This window comes from Heloderma suspectum, chromosome 3, assembly GCF_057233095.1.
Source record: "Heloderma suspectum isolate Gila_16-S chromosome 3, 16-S_ref, whole genome shotgun sequence".
Taxonomy (NCBI): domain Eukaryota; kingdom Metazoa; phylum Chordata; class Lepidosauria; order Squamata; family Helodermatidae; genus Heloderma; species Heloderma suspectum.
In genome coordinates this window covers 257,482,010-257,498,375 of record NC_139460.1, presented here as the reverse complement: position 1 = coordinate 257,498,375, position 16,366 = coordinate 257,482,010, and the positions used below count along the sequence as shown (strand labels likewise).

At 44.5% G+C, this 16,366-nt stretch overlaps 1 protein-coding gene across 3 annotated transcripts in view; it reads right to left on the bottom strand.

Annotated features, from left to right (window-relative positions):
- SH3PXD2A (SH3 and PX domains 2A) overlaps positions 1-16,366 on the bottom strand; it is a 374,731-nt gene that overhangs the window by 287,849 nt on the left and 70,516 nt on the right. Inside the window, exon 1 of one of the 3 annotated variants that reach the window (XM_084846411.1) lies at positions 13,520-13,781. The exons of the other annotated variants lie outside the window; for them this stretch is intronic. Within the exon in view, the coding sequence (XP_084702537.1) occupies positions 13,520-13,555 (36 nt within the window). The 5' untranslated portion in view covers positions 13,556-13,781. Of the gene's footprint in view, positions 1-13,519; positions 13,782-16,366 lie in introns of those variants that run through there. 3 annotated transcript variants of the gene reach the window in all.

The window sequence follows — 16,366 nt, the reverse complement described above, 5'->3', positions numbered from 1 at the left end:
TCACTATCTCTCAGCCTAACCCACCTCACAGGGATGTTGTGAGGATAAAAGAGGGAGAGAAGAACCATCTATGTTGACTTGAGCTCCTTGGAGGAAAGGCAGGATATAAATGCAGTAAATGTGTGAGGCCCAGAGTTATTACCCACCCTAAAAGAGGATCTGCCCCTAATTATAACTCATCCTTTTCTTCTTTCTTTCTTTGTTTCAGAAACAGAAAATGCCCTGGCACACTGACAGATCAGAACCTTACAGTACACTCTTATGCGTGCTTATTCAAACATCATTAAAGCAAATGGATCACTATTTGATAACATACACATTGCAGGTGCAGGCTGTGGATGGGGACCATGGCAGGGAGAAAAGGGTTAAAGTTGCCCCATTTCCCAGACTAGGGTCCTGAATGGGATCCCTGTGCTTACTGTAGAGTGAAAAAAAAGTAATGTGTGCTCTGGCCCTCAGAAGCAAGCCTCACTGAGTTCAGGGGGCATAAGATTGCAGCCTTAGACCTAGAAAGAAAAGGTGGGTCCTGAAAAGAAAGAGGAAATTGGAAACAGGATGCCAGCTGCCTTTCAAAACAAAAACGGTTGTTAGGAAAGCATGACACTAGAGGGGTGTAGCGCTACAGAAAAAAGATACTTCACGTGGGCTGGGTTTGGAGCTCAGCTGTTGCAAGGCTGTCTTGTTTTATTAGAGGGGAAGGGGCAATTTTGGCTTCAGTAACCAGATAAACAAACACAATCACCAAAAAACTAAAGCACACCAACCTATTTTCAGTCAGCTGCAGGGCAGTGCTGTGCAATCAGCCCTCACAGCCATGATATGCCACTAGCGCTATGGAAGCAGCTAAGAAATTATTTTTCAGAAGCTTTTCGCATGCCCCTATTGTTTTTTTTCAACCAAACAATGAACTTCAGGTGTGTTTTTTTACTAATTCATCTGGCTGACTTGCGATTCCGACTTATTATTTATAAAACTCGTGTGTGTGTGTGTGTGTGTGTGTGTACGTACGCGCGCATGCAGCCCTTGTGACACCTGCCCCCGCCCTGGTATTCTACAGCATTTAAAACTACAAACCAGATAGCACTACAGCTAATCCATAAACAAGCAGGAATTAGAATAGATCAAAGGTCTGGCAGAAGAAACACGTAACCCATCTGCCAAAAATAAGATTAATGAAGGGGCCAATCTAACCTCTCTTGAGAATGAGTTCCACAGTTAGGGTGCTACAACCACAAAGTCTCTATCCCCTACCCCAGCCAAATGTTCTTTTCTTGGTGACAGAATGCAGTGCAAGCCCTCTGAAGATGAACATAGTTCATGGACAGGCTCAGGTGGAAGGAGGAGGTCCTTTCAATATCCTAGTCCTAAACCATTCAGGGTTTATAGGTAATAATCTGCATCCTGAAATGAGGCCGGAAATGAACTACTTATGGAGGAAAAGCAGAGCCACAGTTACACTGCTGCCGACTGATGAGTCATTGGTCATGAGTCCGCCAATGCCAACAAAACCAGGGCTTGTCCTTATGGAAAGCAGTAGAAGGGTCAGAGTATGACAGCATCTCCTTCTACCTGTGTGTGCCTCCAGGATGTCCAAGGATGGGCTTGAACAACATACGGCCTGTAGGCTGACTGTGATCCCCATCCTGTCTGTGTCTTGGGAGAATTTCAAATACCTATTTTTTGCTGCCCTTTCCCACATCTTTGTGGTGGCATCAAAACGAGCAGTGGGGATGGAAGAAGGCATTCCCTTTCCTTGCTTCTGCAGTCCCTGGATTCAGAGGCACATGGCGGAGTTTGCATTAGTTTTTTCCCCTTACCCTGTGGCAGCCAGCCATGGCCCATCTATGTACGTGTGACTCCTTCGCTGATGTGAATTGCTCCGAGAGTGAAAGTCTTGTGTGTTGCTGCCACCAAACTCAGTGAGGAGAAGTGACAAGAATTGGAAGAAGAGGAGGTCAGAACAGAGCAAAAAATAGAGACTGGGGGGGAGGCAAAGCAAAAGGAGAGAAAATTGGTGATGGAGGAGGTTTCTCTCATCCCACATGGTGGAAGGAGAGAAAGAGAGGGAGGCAACAGACAGGGGTATAGAGAGAGACACTTGGTGGTAGAGACAAAAAAAGAGAGCACCCTTGGGGCTGCAGAAAAAGCTGTAGCAGTGCAAGGAGAGGAGAAAAAGAGGAGTTAACTGAGATAGGGGGCTGTAGAGAAACCTGTGGATAGGAGGATACTAAAAGAGGGTATGATAGTGATGGAGGAGCTAGAGAGAAAAAAGAGCTTGAGCTATGGGTGCAGTAAGAAGAAAGAGAATTATGACGTGGGGAGAGAAAAGGCAGAGGACTAACAGAGAGAGGGGGTGATCTGTGTTGCTGTGGAGAGGGCACACTACAGGGTTTAGAGAGAAAAGGAGGATTTACAGGGAATGGGTTCAAAGTAAGCATAGGCTGCAATCCTATCCCTACTTACCTGGGAGTAAGCCCCACTGACCTCAACAGTGCTTACCTCTGAATAAGCATGTAAAGGTTTGCAGCCTGCAAACTGTAATGAAAATGCTTCCCCATGGCTAGCATAGCAATAGAAGTTGAGGAAAATATAAAAATTGGGCCCCAAGAGTGGTTTCAGTGCCTGAGGGGACCCTGGGGCCAAATATTTCTGATAGAAGAAATTAAGACTTAGCTGATACACAAACAACATTCCTGGATTCACATTCACTGTAGTTTCGTGTCACTTTATGGAAGGGGAAAAACCACCACCACACCAGGCTTGAAGCAAATCTTCTTTTTGACAGGTGCTGAGATATAGGCAGGTTTATTTCTACGCTTCAAGCTTTCTCCAAAGTGGAATGGCAAGCTGAAGATAGCAAGCAGAGAGAGGGAGTCTTTGAAATCTCACCCTGGCTTGGAGCCTTGGAGATTAGCACTGGCGTACGAAAACAGAACATGAAACGAAGCACAGAAAGTGTGTGTGCTGGGGGTAGGGGAAGAGGTGGCTTTCTCTACCTTTTTATCTGGAATTCAAGACTACCTCTGGGAAATCAAGACTAGCAGGGGAGAAGAATCCTCACCTGCTAGCAGGATGGGCCTTGGCTATTAAAAACACACAAATCAATGCCATGACAGACAAACCAGGGAACTGGAGATGAGAGAGAGAGAGATACTGCCATTCCACAGGGGAGGCAAAATATTAGGCTGGGCAGATTTGGTTTCAGCCAGACTTGGGGTGTGGTTCTTATGCTATCTCATCAGAAGCCTCCTGAACAAAGCTGAGGGAACATAGTTTGATCACTTTTGCGAGTAACCAAGGGCAAGTATAGACATTACAGACATCGCATTGAGGCCACGTTGAATCATTCCAGGCGGCAGCTATTGCCTCATGGTGAGCCATTTGTGGGTGGCAGCAAGGGCTGTCAGAGAAATCCAAAACGGATTCAAATGACTTCAGACTTCTATGAATCTGACCTGTGGATTCCACAGTGGAATGGGATTTTCCGAGTCATGTGAATTCTGCAGACTTGGGGACTGTTTTTGTTTTACTTTCCAGAATTGCACGCAAAGTTAGTTGTACAAAAATATGCAAGTGGCGACACGAATGTGGGATTACAGGAGAGGCGAGGCAGATAACAATTGATGAAGTTGATTAATTTATTCATTTTATCAACTCAAGAAACAAACCTCAAGGGAGAAGACTGCAAGAAGGGATCTTATGGAAAAGAATATTGTCCTAAGCTACAGCTTGGAATAAATGGAGAATTTATAGTTTCCTTTTATCAAACTACACACAACAGATGGAAACGCAGCATAGGAATTATATTCTATATATCTGAGGCCCAGGTGCCTCTCCCCTCCAAGCCTTCATTTGTGCTAATTAAAGAAAACAGCAGCTGCTCTGAAAAGTAAAACTAGCTTGGCAGAGTGGGATCAAATGGAATGATTAACACACCCAGCGTGCCTTTTTGGAGCAGGGTGGCTTTCCAGGAACCTGACTCAAACAACAACAAAAAGCAGATCAGATGATGTGAAGTGATGGGCAGTGAAAAGGTTTTGGCTGTGGCCTTGATAGGAGAGGGAGGGGATTTCCAGAAAACAGATCTCCCTGATGAGAGTATGGCTGTGAAGATTTATAGAGGTGACATGCTTGGCTCACCTTAATTTCTGCCCTGAAATGTTACTGATTTTATTCATAGTGCTGTGTTAATTAATAAGCTTCTTACTGGGAAATCTGGTTGTATCATATATATTATTCTCCCATGACATCAAGGCCGGCCCTACCATTAGGCAGACTGAAACAGCCACCTCAGGCAGCAGATTTTTTTGGTGCCATGAAAAGGCAGCAGATTGTTACTTTGTTCTTATGGTATTTTTAATGACATGGATGGGGAGGTGTTTGTGAGATTTTCTGACTCATGTACCAAGATAACTTGGCTAGCTTTGAGTATTAGGCCCATTGACTTGGGTGGGTGGGGGCACCATTTGCTGCTCTGCCTCTGCCCTGGGCTGGCTCTGCATGGCAAGGCCCTGGGCCCAGGTTTCCAGCACTACTAAATGTGTCAGCCATGCTACAATCCAAATAAATGTGGCAGGAAAAGTTGTATGTATATCCAGCTCACCTGGATGAGGATAAGTATTCAAGCAAGGCAACTCTGCATGGAAATACAGCAATCGGATTAAGGCTGGAGGCAGGGCAGGGCGACAGCTGCAGCTACAGCAAGGACCAAAATGTAGAGTTTCAGAACAGTGAGTGCAGCTTTTGCTAAATGACTGAAAAAAGGGGCTCAGATATACGTGACAGGTCTTGTAGGGAACCCTGAGCCCACAAGCATAGCCTGGTACAAGGGGTGGCATACTGAAGGCTTGAACCTAACACCAACTACCCTCCTGTCATACTGCTTGAGCTTCTCTCCTCCTGTCCTGTTCCCATCCCTGCACACAGCAGATGAGTCCCAAAGGAAGCTCCTCGCTCTCAGAAACATCCACAATCCCTCCCTCCAGACAGATGCCCAATATATTTTGGATGAACTTTCTCACCCTGGGCTTAATCGCCTGGACCAACCTGCCAAACCGTAAAGAGAATTTCCCTACAGATCAGGGGCAGATGTGTAATGGTCAACTGGTCTTCTCTGCATGTTGTAGCTCAAGGCACTCAGAATTCCCAGGCCCAGCTCAGAGGATGCCTCTTGAGTCCTTTTCTCTTCTAGTGTGCTGGACCTTAACAAGGTTCGTTTCAACTTAGGATGAAGGCAGACCATTGGTCCATCTACTCTGACTGACAAGAGCTCCCCAGGGTCTCAGAGAGGTCTGTCCCATTTCCTGCGACCTGAGATCCCTTTTAATTGGAGGTGCTTGGGAATGAACATGGGGCTTTCTGCATGTAAAGCCTGTTCGCTACCATGGTACCATGTATTTATTTGTTCATTTATTTTGCATTGTTTTATTCCTGCTGCTGGTTTTATTTTTGGATTCACTGCTGCTGGTTATATCTTTCTTTTATCTGACCTGCTTTATTGTTATTATTTTATTGGTGTGTTGCATTTCACATTTTTAATCTGTACACTGACCAGAGAATTTTGGTTATGGGGCAGTTTTAAATTGAATAAATCAAAATAAAATAAAATAAAATAAAATAAAGCATGTTCTTTACTATAGAACTAGGGTATCATGGGACCCTAATTTTGTCCCTATCCCTGGAGTTATGATAAGGTTTTCACATTTTTCTCTGTCAGGGCTTCTGTTCCATTTACAACAGCTACCCTATGTGTAGACAGCCCATGTGGTATGTTTGTTGGTTAGATTGTTGGACTAGAACCAGGGAGACACAGGTTAAAATCCCGTAGGTCTCAATCCTATGGGGATAGGCGGCTGCCTCCGAACTTGGAGGCAACCACCTATCCAATGCAGGGCAGGAAAAGCACGGAGGGGATCATGCCCGCCGTGCTTCTCCTGCCCTGCATTTGCAGCTAGATGGCCAATTTCGGCTGTCTAGCTTCAGGAAGGCAGAGCGGTGGAGGAGGCTGCCAGACAACACATAAGATGTGTCCTACCGGCATTTCCGTCTTCCCCACCCCAGAACGCCCCCCAGAACACCCCATTTTGGCTGCTCTGCGCTCCTCTTCCGAGCAGGGAGCACAGGTCCGTTCCACGCTGCCTACAAGGCAGCACGAAAGTGGGGGAAGGTCGGTTCCTAGGAAACCACATATCCTTTGGCTGTCTAGCCGCTGACCAGCAGCCATAGGATTGCTCCTTTACTAAGCCATGAAGCTCACTAGGTGATCTTAGACATCTTATTATCTCTCAGCCTAATCTACCTCATAGGGTTGTTGTGCAGATAAAATGGCAGGGTGGAAATCCATGTATACTGCCCTGAACTCTTTAGAGCAGAGGGAGGTAACCTGCAGGCCCCAGCCTAATTTCAAAAGCCCTCTGCCCCCTGTATATGATAAGTTCAGACCTTTGGCAAGAGCAATCTAGCAGCCTTCTGGGTGGGAAGGAAGAGGGAGAGAGAGAAATGGGGTGGCAGAAAGAAAGAAAGAAAGAAAGAAAGAAAGAAAGAAAGGCAGGCGGCAAACAGGGAAAGAGAAAACTTTTTAGAAAAACACATTTTACAATGTTTTTATTTGTTTATGATTTTTGTTTTCTGATTTTTTGTGAACCGCATTGGTTGGTTCCAGAAAGGCAGTATAAGGCTCAATCCTATGCATGTTTAGACAGAAAAAAGGCCGTATGCTGGGAGTTGTAGGCCTTTTTTCTGTCTAAATATGCATAGGATTGCACTCATAAGAATGTAATAATAATCAAAATAAATAAAATCAAAATAAATTAACTCCCACTTTTGGCTCTGGCCCTGCCCACTGCTGGCTTTGGCCCCATCCACTGCTGACATGTGGCCCTGAACACATTACCCATGAGGGAATGTGGCCCTCAGCAGAAAAAAGGTTGCCCACCCCTGCCCTGGAGCATAACTGTGTTAAAAGTTTAATTTTATGTGTTAAATTTTAGTTATTAGAAGAAGGGTGGGTTCAAAGATAATATATTTTTACACAAGAAACATTTAATGCAATCATGCCCAGGCCAGATTTACCTGCTAAATTTCTACATGTCAGGCAGCTGTTAATTTAAGAACCTTCTGCCAGAGACAAAGCTGACAGACCGTGCTAATTTATTTATACCTGTCTAGGGAGAAGGAAAAGAAGAGGGGACGACGACAACTTTCTCAGTAAGCTCCAGCTGCCATCCCTCCTCCTAAAGTGCTCTCAGACAGAAAGGAGAGAGGCTTGGCTGACAGCTCCACTCTGATTCCAAGTGCTTTTGTACCTGCAAAAACTGACCTGGTATTTAGCCCTATGAGAATGCAGAAAACTCCGTGAACTAGCAATTAAATTGCCACAGGGATATAATAATCGCAGGCTATCCCTTTCTGAACGCTCAGGTGGGATCTGTGGTGTCCAAAGAGCCATAACACCATCAGAACACACAAAGGCACAAAATATTATACAGGCACAACATATTATAGATAAGGCAACCTAATCGATACTACTCTTTCATTACACCCAGTACTCCAGTTATTTTCAGAGATTCCATTCTTATCCTGTTCCTGTTAAAGAATATGATGCCAAATCCTTTTATTACCTTGAAAGGACAGCAGTAGCAAAAAATAAATTAAAAATCACTGCCTAAACTTTAGCGGTGACCAATCTTTCCACAAGTGTGCAGGTGTGCCCTGTAGTGAATAAAACCTAATCCAGGTTTTACTCACTACAGCAGGTATGGCCTTCCAGATTTTGTTGGATTACAACTCGCATCACCGCAACCACTGGCCATGCTGGCTGGGCTGATGGGAGCTGGAGTCCAACAACGGTTGGAGGGTCACAGGTTCTTTGCCCCTCCACTACAGTATGAGATAACATGTGCTAAAGGGGCACTATAGTAATATATAGCTCCCTATGCCTTGGCGTAGTTTTTCCTCTAATCTACTCAGTGCCAGAAAGCAGGTATCAGCAAATACTGGAGACAGAAGCTGCAGTTCAGGCCTCAGTCTATTCCACAATCCTGCTTGCAGGCCCTCCTGCTCCTCTTCAGGTGTGCCACAACCTCGCAACTCCTGTGCCACTCGCTGATGCCCATCCCACAGGTTAGCCACCCGTGTTCCACACTGCAAGCTTTGGGCAACAAAACAGTGTTTCCCAAGAATCTTCCAGGTTGCTCTTCCTTTTATTTTCTTTGTCAACTGAGATTATTAACTGAGCATGCTCTGACAAGCCTCCTGTTCAAACAAAGTTGCTTGAGTTGCCAGTTTTCCTGCAGGGGCTGTTTCTGCACCCATTCTCTGTCCTTCTTTAGGGTTAGGCCTGTGTCATCCTGCCTCATGGCCTTTCCTGTTAATCATTATCTAAATATTTGTATTGCTCTCACTTGCCCAGATCTGGCAGAGGCCTCCAACTGGGTTCCAGTCACAATCCTAATGCAGCCTCCCGCAACCTGGTGCCCTCCAAACTTCAACTTCCATCAGCCCCAGCCAATATGGTCAGTGATCAGGAATGCTGGGAGTTGTAGTCCAAAACATCTGGGGAATGTCCCTAACCCAGGTTGGGGAAGGCTGTCTTAACGAATTTAACGTGACAAGTATGGTCACTGTTGAAATATGCAGAACTATATAAATATTTTGTAACAATCAACTATAAAATAATGTAGCACAGAGGTTAGAGTGTTAGATTTTGACTGGTGTTCAAGTTCCTCCTTGGTCCTGAAGCTCACTGAGTGGCATGTCACTGCTTCTTAGTGAGGTATTTTTGATGGTAAAGTCTTTGGGACAGAGACCTGTCTTTTTGTTGTTACACTGTGCAAGCACCATGCATGCTGATGTGTGCGTGTGTCTGCCTGTATATCTAGCTAACCTTAGCCTAACTTTCCTCACAGAGTGGCTGTCAGGATAAAACGGGTCATATACACTGCCCTAAGCCCATTGGAGGAAGGGTAGGATACAATTATGATAAAAACAGCAATCTTGGCCTGCCAAACCTACAGCAGGTCCAAACGTTTCACTTTCTAAACTGAACTGCCTTTTGGTCCTGCAGTGTCTATTAAAAAAATCACCTCTTCTAGCCTTCCCCAACCTGGTGCCCTCCAGATGCATTGGATTATAATTCCCATCATCCGCAGCCATCATCCTGTGGTCACTAACTACATACATTCATTTCCCATCTGATGTAATCAGCCTCTGGGCCTCTTCCAAAATAATCCGGTGTATTCATGGATTGGATTTTGAAAGAGACTGCATGACAGTCTACGAGTGCACGTGTTACATGGGAATTGGTTATCCATATAATTTCTCTGGCACAGAAGCCACTGAGGAAGTTGCTACAAAAAATCTAGGATCTTGCAGACAGATCCATCTAGGGATCCATTTAGTTAGCTTCCACTAATATTTCCACATGGAGGTCCTCGTGGCATCACTTCAAAAGCCAGATTTTGCAGTACAAAAAAAGGTTACATTCGATATGGGTCTCTATATGCATTTGCTCCACACTGTTTTTGTTCTATTTTTTCAAGAGGTATGTACATTCTGATAGAATATATAGCAGAGGTAGGCAACCTGGCGCCCTCCAGATGTTTTGGACTACAACTCCCATAATCCCTTACCATTGGCCATGCTGGTTCCGGCTGGTGGGGGTCGCAGTCCAACACATCTGGAGGGCAACCAGGATGGGGAAGGCTGACCTTTTCTGTGGTTTCCCCTTTGATCACAACTCTTGGCTTAACTGCACCATTCAGATTACCAAATCGCCATTCCCTCCCTGCCCTCTATTCATGTAAAAAAGTAGCATTCAGGCACTCATAGGTGATTGCCTTTTCTGGAATTCCCCCTATCTGGTGTCGCCTGTCTCCCCGCTACCTGGTCAGCCTCACACTTTGTGTTTTTCTTTAATCAGAGTTGAGTCAAGAGAGAGTGAATTTCAAAGAGCCTTACTTCAAAGAGCCTTGCGGTCAATTAGAGAAGAAGGCGATATCACATGCAGGAGCCTTATGATGCATCTTTTCACTCAAAAGGTTGTGTCATACCAGGCCCCTCTTGGGAACATCAGCCCATCTGCGCCCTTCCTGTGTTTTCTTACGCCCACTTTGTTATCCAATTATGCCAAGGAAATTGAGTCTGAAGAATCCGTTTACCTAAAGTGTACATGCAAAGTGAGTGTCAGCCTGAGGTTCTTAGTTTGAATATCCACCTGACCCCAGAATTAGTGCCAATGTTGTTGCTGCTGCTGTTGTTGTTCAACTAAGAGTCTTGTAGCACCTTAAAAGCAAACATATTTATTATGGCACAAGCTTCCATGGACTGCAGTCCACTTCAACAGATCCACAAAGTGTTATCCTAAATTGACCAGGAATATACAAAAGCTTTTTCTGCAATAGACTAAAATGGCTACCCCTCGGGATTTGATTTATTTATTTTAGTATTTATCAGTCATCATCTGTGAGCATGGCATTTTAAACTCCCCTGAGGAGTTTATAATCTAAAATGTAATTTAGGGAGAAAGAACAGAGGAAGAGGAAGGAACTGGAGGCAGGGGTAAACAGAGGAAGAATGTGAGATTATTTCCATCCGTAGGCTTAGTTACCAGTTTAGGGTGCAATCCTATGTATATTTACATGGGGAAAGGTCCTACAACTGTAGGACTTTTCTCTGTCTAAACATGCATAGGATTGTGCCTTTAGTTCCAGTAGGCACGACGGGGAAATCAGGAGGTAGGGCAAAGCCTTCACGGAAAAGTTGGCTTTTCAAGACAAGTTTGAATTGACTCAGGAAGCCCTAAAGTCTAGTGACACCTTTAAAGATACAATGGGCAGTGGGGACATGTTTTTATTGCTGACCTTGGGGTGGCTTTTGACTACACACACAACTTCATTGTATAGATTTTGCCGCTGACACTGCTCAAAATACAAAGGGTATTTGCTTTGGGATACTTTGTAGCCTTTTCTTCCGTGCTCCTCAGCCCCAGCACCTGGCATCCTGGGGCTCTAGCACTACAGGTGTGAATGCCTGGGGCAGAGGTTGGGAATGGAAAAAATTGAGGGGGGGGGATTGCCTGGTTTTTTCCCTGAAGACTCCCCCCCCCCATTTTTCCAACAGAAAAATCAGACATTTGGGGGAACACTGAAGAAAACAACCTCCTATATATTCTTTTGGGATGAGTGAATGTTTTTTTAAGACAAGGTTTTATTCAGTCAAACTGTGTAGTATGAAGACTTTTGTGTAAGACGATCTACAGCTTTAGAGAACAGTTCCTATCTATAGTGTAGACCAGCCTAATGACCATGCTAGCTGGGGATGATGGGGGTTGGAATCCAACACCTCTGGAGGGCACCAGGTTGGTGAAGGCTGCTTATAGACATATGTAACACTCAAATCCAAGGTGCACATCTGTACCTAGTGTGTGATGCCACCTTCATGAGACAAACATCCAGGATCTGTTTGAGGCTGTTTCTGTCCAAATAATACACTTGCTTTTGTTTCCTACAAAACATATGGTTTCTATTTTCAGCTTTTATTTTTTCCAGGTTTTTTTTTTTTTCTCAGATAGGAGAAACTAAAATATATGTGCTTAGGGAAGATGCAGCAGTTGCATCTCTCAATCTCTCTCTCGTACTGGATATATTCACAGGTTTGTTTGTACAAAACTAAGGAGTTGATACTTTTGAGGCTACAATCATATGCACCCTTAACTAGGAGTAAGCTCCACTAAACAGACTTCTAAGTAAACATGAATAGGATTGCTCTGTACATTTCATAAACATGCCAGATAGTACAATTTTCTATGCGAGCGAGCTTATAAATAATGCATTTTATGTGGTTAAAGCAGTAAAAGAAGTTTCAGTTGCATAGGAAAGTTTGTTTTTACTGTTATTATTTATTTTAATTGTGTTTTAATGTATTTGTTTTGTTGTTGTTTTTATCAAGTTGTAAGTGTCTTCAGACAACGCTGGCTCTTTTTGGCTTAGAAATGGAGATGAGCACCACACCCTAGAGTCGGACACGACTGGTTGGGGACACCTTTACCTTTATTTGCAATTGTAGGTCACTTTGCAGTATAATTTTTCTTGGTAGAAAGGCAGGTTACAAATCAAATCAATCAATCAATCAATCAATCACGAATGAACTGCATATATTTCAATTCGATTTCAATTTTTTTCTGGGGATAACCCTACATTTTGCGCAGGATCGCACGCGCGCGCGCACACACACACACACACACAACCTCAAAAATTTCTGGAAATCTTTACTTCTCTTCCCAGAGTCCTGGCAGAGCCCGTCGCTGCCACCTGCCTTTCCCCCCCGCCCCCGTGTCCAGTGCTCCAAGCAGATCTGGGCAGCTGGATTAAGCCACCTTTTAAAGGGGATGCTGTGGAAAATTAAAATGGTGGCTAGACCTTACCATCTACCACCAAATGGTGGCTAGACCTTACTGTGCTGGCTGCTACCAATTACTGGTAAAATGCACAGATGGATACAGTGCCCCATTAGAGGGCACTTTGCCCAAGGCCTCCTGAAATCTGGCTATACTCTCAAGCCTTTTTCTGTAATTTTGCATGTGCCCACCCACTTAATTTCCATCTTGTTCTCTCTGTGTGCGCATACCCGTGAGCGAGATCTTTCACAATTATATGGCTTTGCACATTCCTTCATAAAATTAATTTTGTTATGCTCATCTATAACAATGGCAGGCAGGTACAGCCCTCCGTTTATGCATTTCAGTTATATCCAAACTACTAAGGCTGCAAAGCCTTATATCCGCTTTCCTGCGAGTAAGCCCCAGTGAACTCAATGGGACTTACTTCTGAGAAGACATGTCTAAGATTATCCTTTAAAGGACACGCATTTGACAAGGAACAACATTCTGAGGAGAATACATGGCATTTACTCCCAGCTTGGTAGCAGAGGAATGATGGTCAAGTACGAAGGTGGCAGAAGTGCCAGGAATTTACTGGGAGCATGACTGAGCTGCTGTAGAACAGACATAGCCTAGGAACATAGGAAGCTGCCTTATACTGAGCCAGACCACTGGTCCATCTAGCCCAGTACTGTGAGCACTGACTGGCCGTGGCTCTACAGGGTTTCGGGCAGGAGTTTTCCAAGTCCTACCTGGAGATGCTGGGAATCAAACAAAAGACCTTCTGCATGGAAAGCAGGTGCTCTACCACTGAGCTACAGACCCACTCTAGTGAGGTTTGCATTGATCAGGGATGTCAAACCCTTGTAATTCCATGCATCAAATAAATGTTTAGTTCTGATCCTTGGCAGGGTAGAGATTTCCACCCAGCTGCTCACAGTCTTTGTGGACCAATGTGATCTATACTGCAAAGCCAGAGGAATACTGAGCAAGAGCAATTTGTCATGAGATGTTAAGTGAAACCAACAGTAGCTCAGACCTCCCCTCATTTCTAGAGGAAAGAAAGAAAGGCACTTGCCTATCTGAGCAGGTAGAGAAGACAAAAACAGATTACAAAGAGGGAATGGGTGCTTTTGGACTCACCTTTGCCCTTTGGAATAATCTCTTTCCCTTCATCATTTTTCTTAGTTCTGCTCAGATGGAGGAAGAGTTATATGCCTTTTCCAGTAGTTAAAGATGCCTCTAAGATATTCCCCTCTGTCTTTGTCTCTCTCTCACACACAACAAAAACTCTCTTCTCATTGTTTACCCTCTAGGACTTTCTTGGTACATGCACTGAAGGAAAACCCAGAGACAGTAGCTGTGCTGGTCATGCTGGTTTTCCTAACACACCCTAATCAACAATGAAAACAGGAATTGGGTGTCAGCTTGATCCACATCTACAGGCGCTTGGAGGAGGGGGCACCAGAAAGGTACAACAGCTGACAGCCTCAAACATTTGGAAAGCTTAATTTGGAAAGCTTAATTTAGATAATACAGCAACCTAGAGAGAAAACATGGATGCAATATTTAAAAGGGGAAGGGACTCTCCAATAGTCCAACGCACATTCATTATCTAAATTACTGTACAACTGACACGGAGCACAAAGGCTAAAAATCCAACTATTTAAGGCAACCTTGATTAGTTCTTGCTGTACGATAAATTAAAGTATACAGCAAACAAACTGGCAAAACCTGAAACTAACCAGCCCTTGACAATGTTCAGGATATAGGTCCCAGACCAGGATAAGACATCAGTAATTCATTTGTCCTGCATTTCTCTCATGAGCTAAACTGAAGGGCAGGAATTGCTCTTATTCCCACCACTATAAATCTACGCTGACTGTCTCAATGTATTTATACCCAAACAGAGCAAAGGGGTTCATACCAGATTTTTTTTCCTCTTCAGATATGTCCAAGGCAATCATAGAATCATAGAATAGTAGGGTTGGAAGGGGCCTACAAGGCCATCGAGTCCAACCCCCTGCTCTATGAAGGAATCTGAGTCAGAGCATCCCTGACAGATGGCTGTCCAGCCTCATCTTGAATGTCTCCAGTGTGGCAGAGCCTACTACCTCCCTAGGTAATTGGTTCCATTACTGTATCGCAGTTTTCCTGATGTTCAGCCGGAATCTGGCTTCCTGTAACTTCAGCCCATGATTCCATGTCCTGCACTCTGGGATGATGGAGAAGAGATCCTGGCCTTCCTCTCTGTGACAACCTTTCAAGTACTTGAAGAGCGTTATCATATCTCCCCTCAGTCTTCTCTTCTCAAGGCTAAACATGCCCAGTTCTTTCAGTCTCTCTTCACAGGGCTTTGTTTCCAGTCTTCTGATCATCTTGTTGCCCTCCTCTGAACCCTCTCCAGTTTGTCTGCATCTGTCTTAAAATGTGGTGCCCAGAACTGGCCATAGTACTCCAGATGAGGCCTAACCAGTGCTGAGTAGAGGGAAACTAGTACTTCCCAGGATTTGGAAGCTATGCTTCTATTAATGTATCCCAAAACAGCATTGGCCCTTTTTGCAGCCACATCACATTGTTGGCTAATATTCAGCTTGTGATCTACAACAATTCCAAGATCCTTCTCTCTTGTAGTGTTGTTGAGCCACGTATCCCCCATCTTGTAACTGTGCATTTGGTTTCTTTTTCCTCGGTGCAGAACTTGGCATTTATCCCTATGAAATGTCATTCTGTTGTTTTCTGCCCAGTGCTCCAGTCTATCAAGATCATTTTGAATTTTGTTTCTGTCTTCCAAGGTATTAGCTATCCTGCCCAATTTTGTGTCATCTGCAAATTTGATCAGCATTCCCTGCACCTCCTCCTCCAAGTCATTAATCAAAATGTTGAAGAGCACTGGGCCCAGGACCGAGCCCTGCGATACCCCACTCATTACCTCTCCCCAGTTTGAGAAGATCCCACTGATGAGCACTCTTTGAGTCCGATTCTGTAGCCAACTGTGGATCCACCGGATCGTTGTTTCATCTAGCCCACTTTGAGCTAGTTCGCTCATCAGGATATGATGGTTTCATTTGTATCAGATCCAGAGTGGAGTCAGTGATCGGTGCTCTGCTTCCTGGTTGGCTGCCTGATCTTTCTCTTTAAAGGAAATATAATTTCTTTGCAATGCTACCTGTGATGTCAGAGATACCATGGAGAAACAGGAGGTCTACTTCCAAGGAAGAACTCTTCAGATGCTTACTCATGGGTAAATCTGCTAACCAAGACGAGTCTCACCTACACCTCAAAGCAACCTTCTCCAACCTGGCACCCCCCAGATGTGTTGGACTACAACTCCCATAATCCCCAGCCAGGTATGATGGGGTGGCACTCCAAAACATCTGGGAGGTACCAGGTTGGGGAAGGCTACCTTCAAATGAAGCCCTTTCCAGTTGACACATTTACTGAACCAGGAAAAAAACAAAGGCTCTGCCTGGATTATTTGGCATTCATTTATTATGTCTACCTTTCAGGATACAAATCCTACCAAGGCAGGTTACAAGTAACATGAAAATAAAATCACACTAAACAATATTAACTACTTTTTTAAAAACCCATCAGGCTCTTTCCCACAGGGCAGTTGGTGGAAGACAATGATGCCCAGCTCATCAATTGCTACTTCGCATCAATTGCTGGATCTTTTTTTTAAAAAAAGATTAATAGCAGATGTGGGAGGCCCCACTTTTTGTGGGTGTGGGGAGTGAGATTTAATCTTTGCCTCTCCAGCCATAGTCCCAACCAAAATCACCCCCACAACTGCACCTGCTATTAGCTCCAGGAAGGAAGAAACAGGCACCAAGGGGAACTTCCCTCCCAGAAGCTGGTGAGAGGGGCGATTTTCATCTAGAGTGCAGCTGGGGAGGAAAGGGTGCCGTGGTCCTGACAAAAATCCCTCTGCCCCTGCTATAAAAGAAAGGGGGGGGGAGATGAAACAACAAGTGATGCGTTTAACAT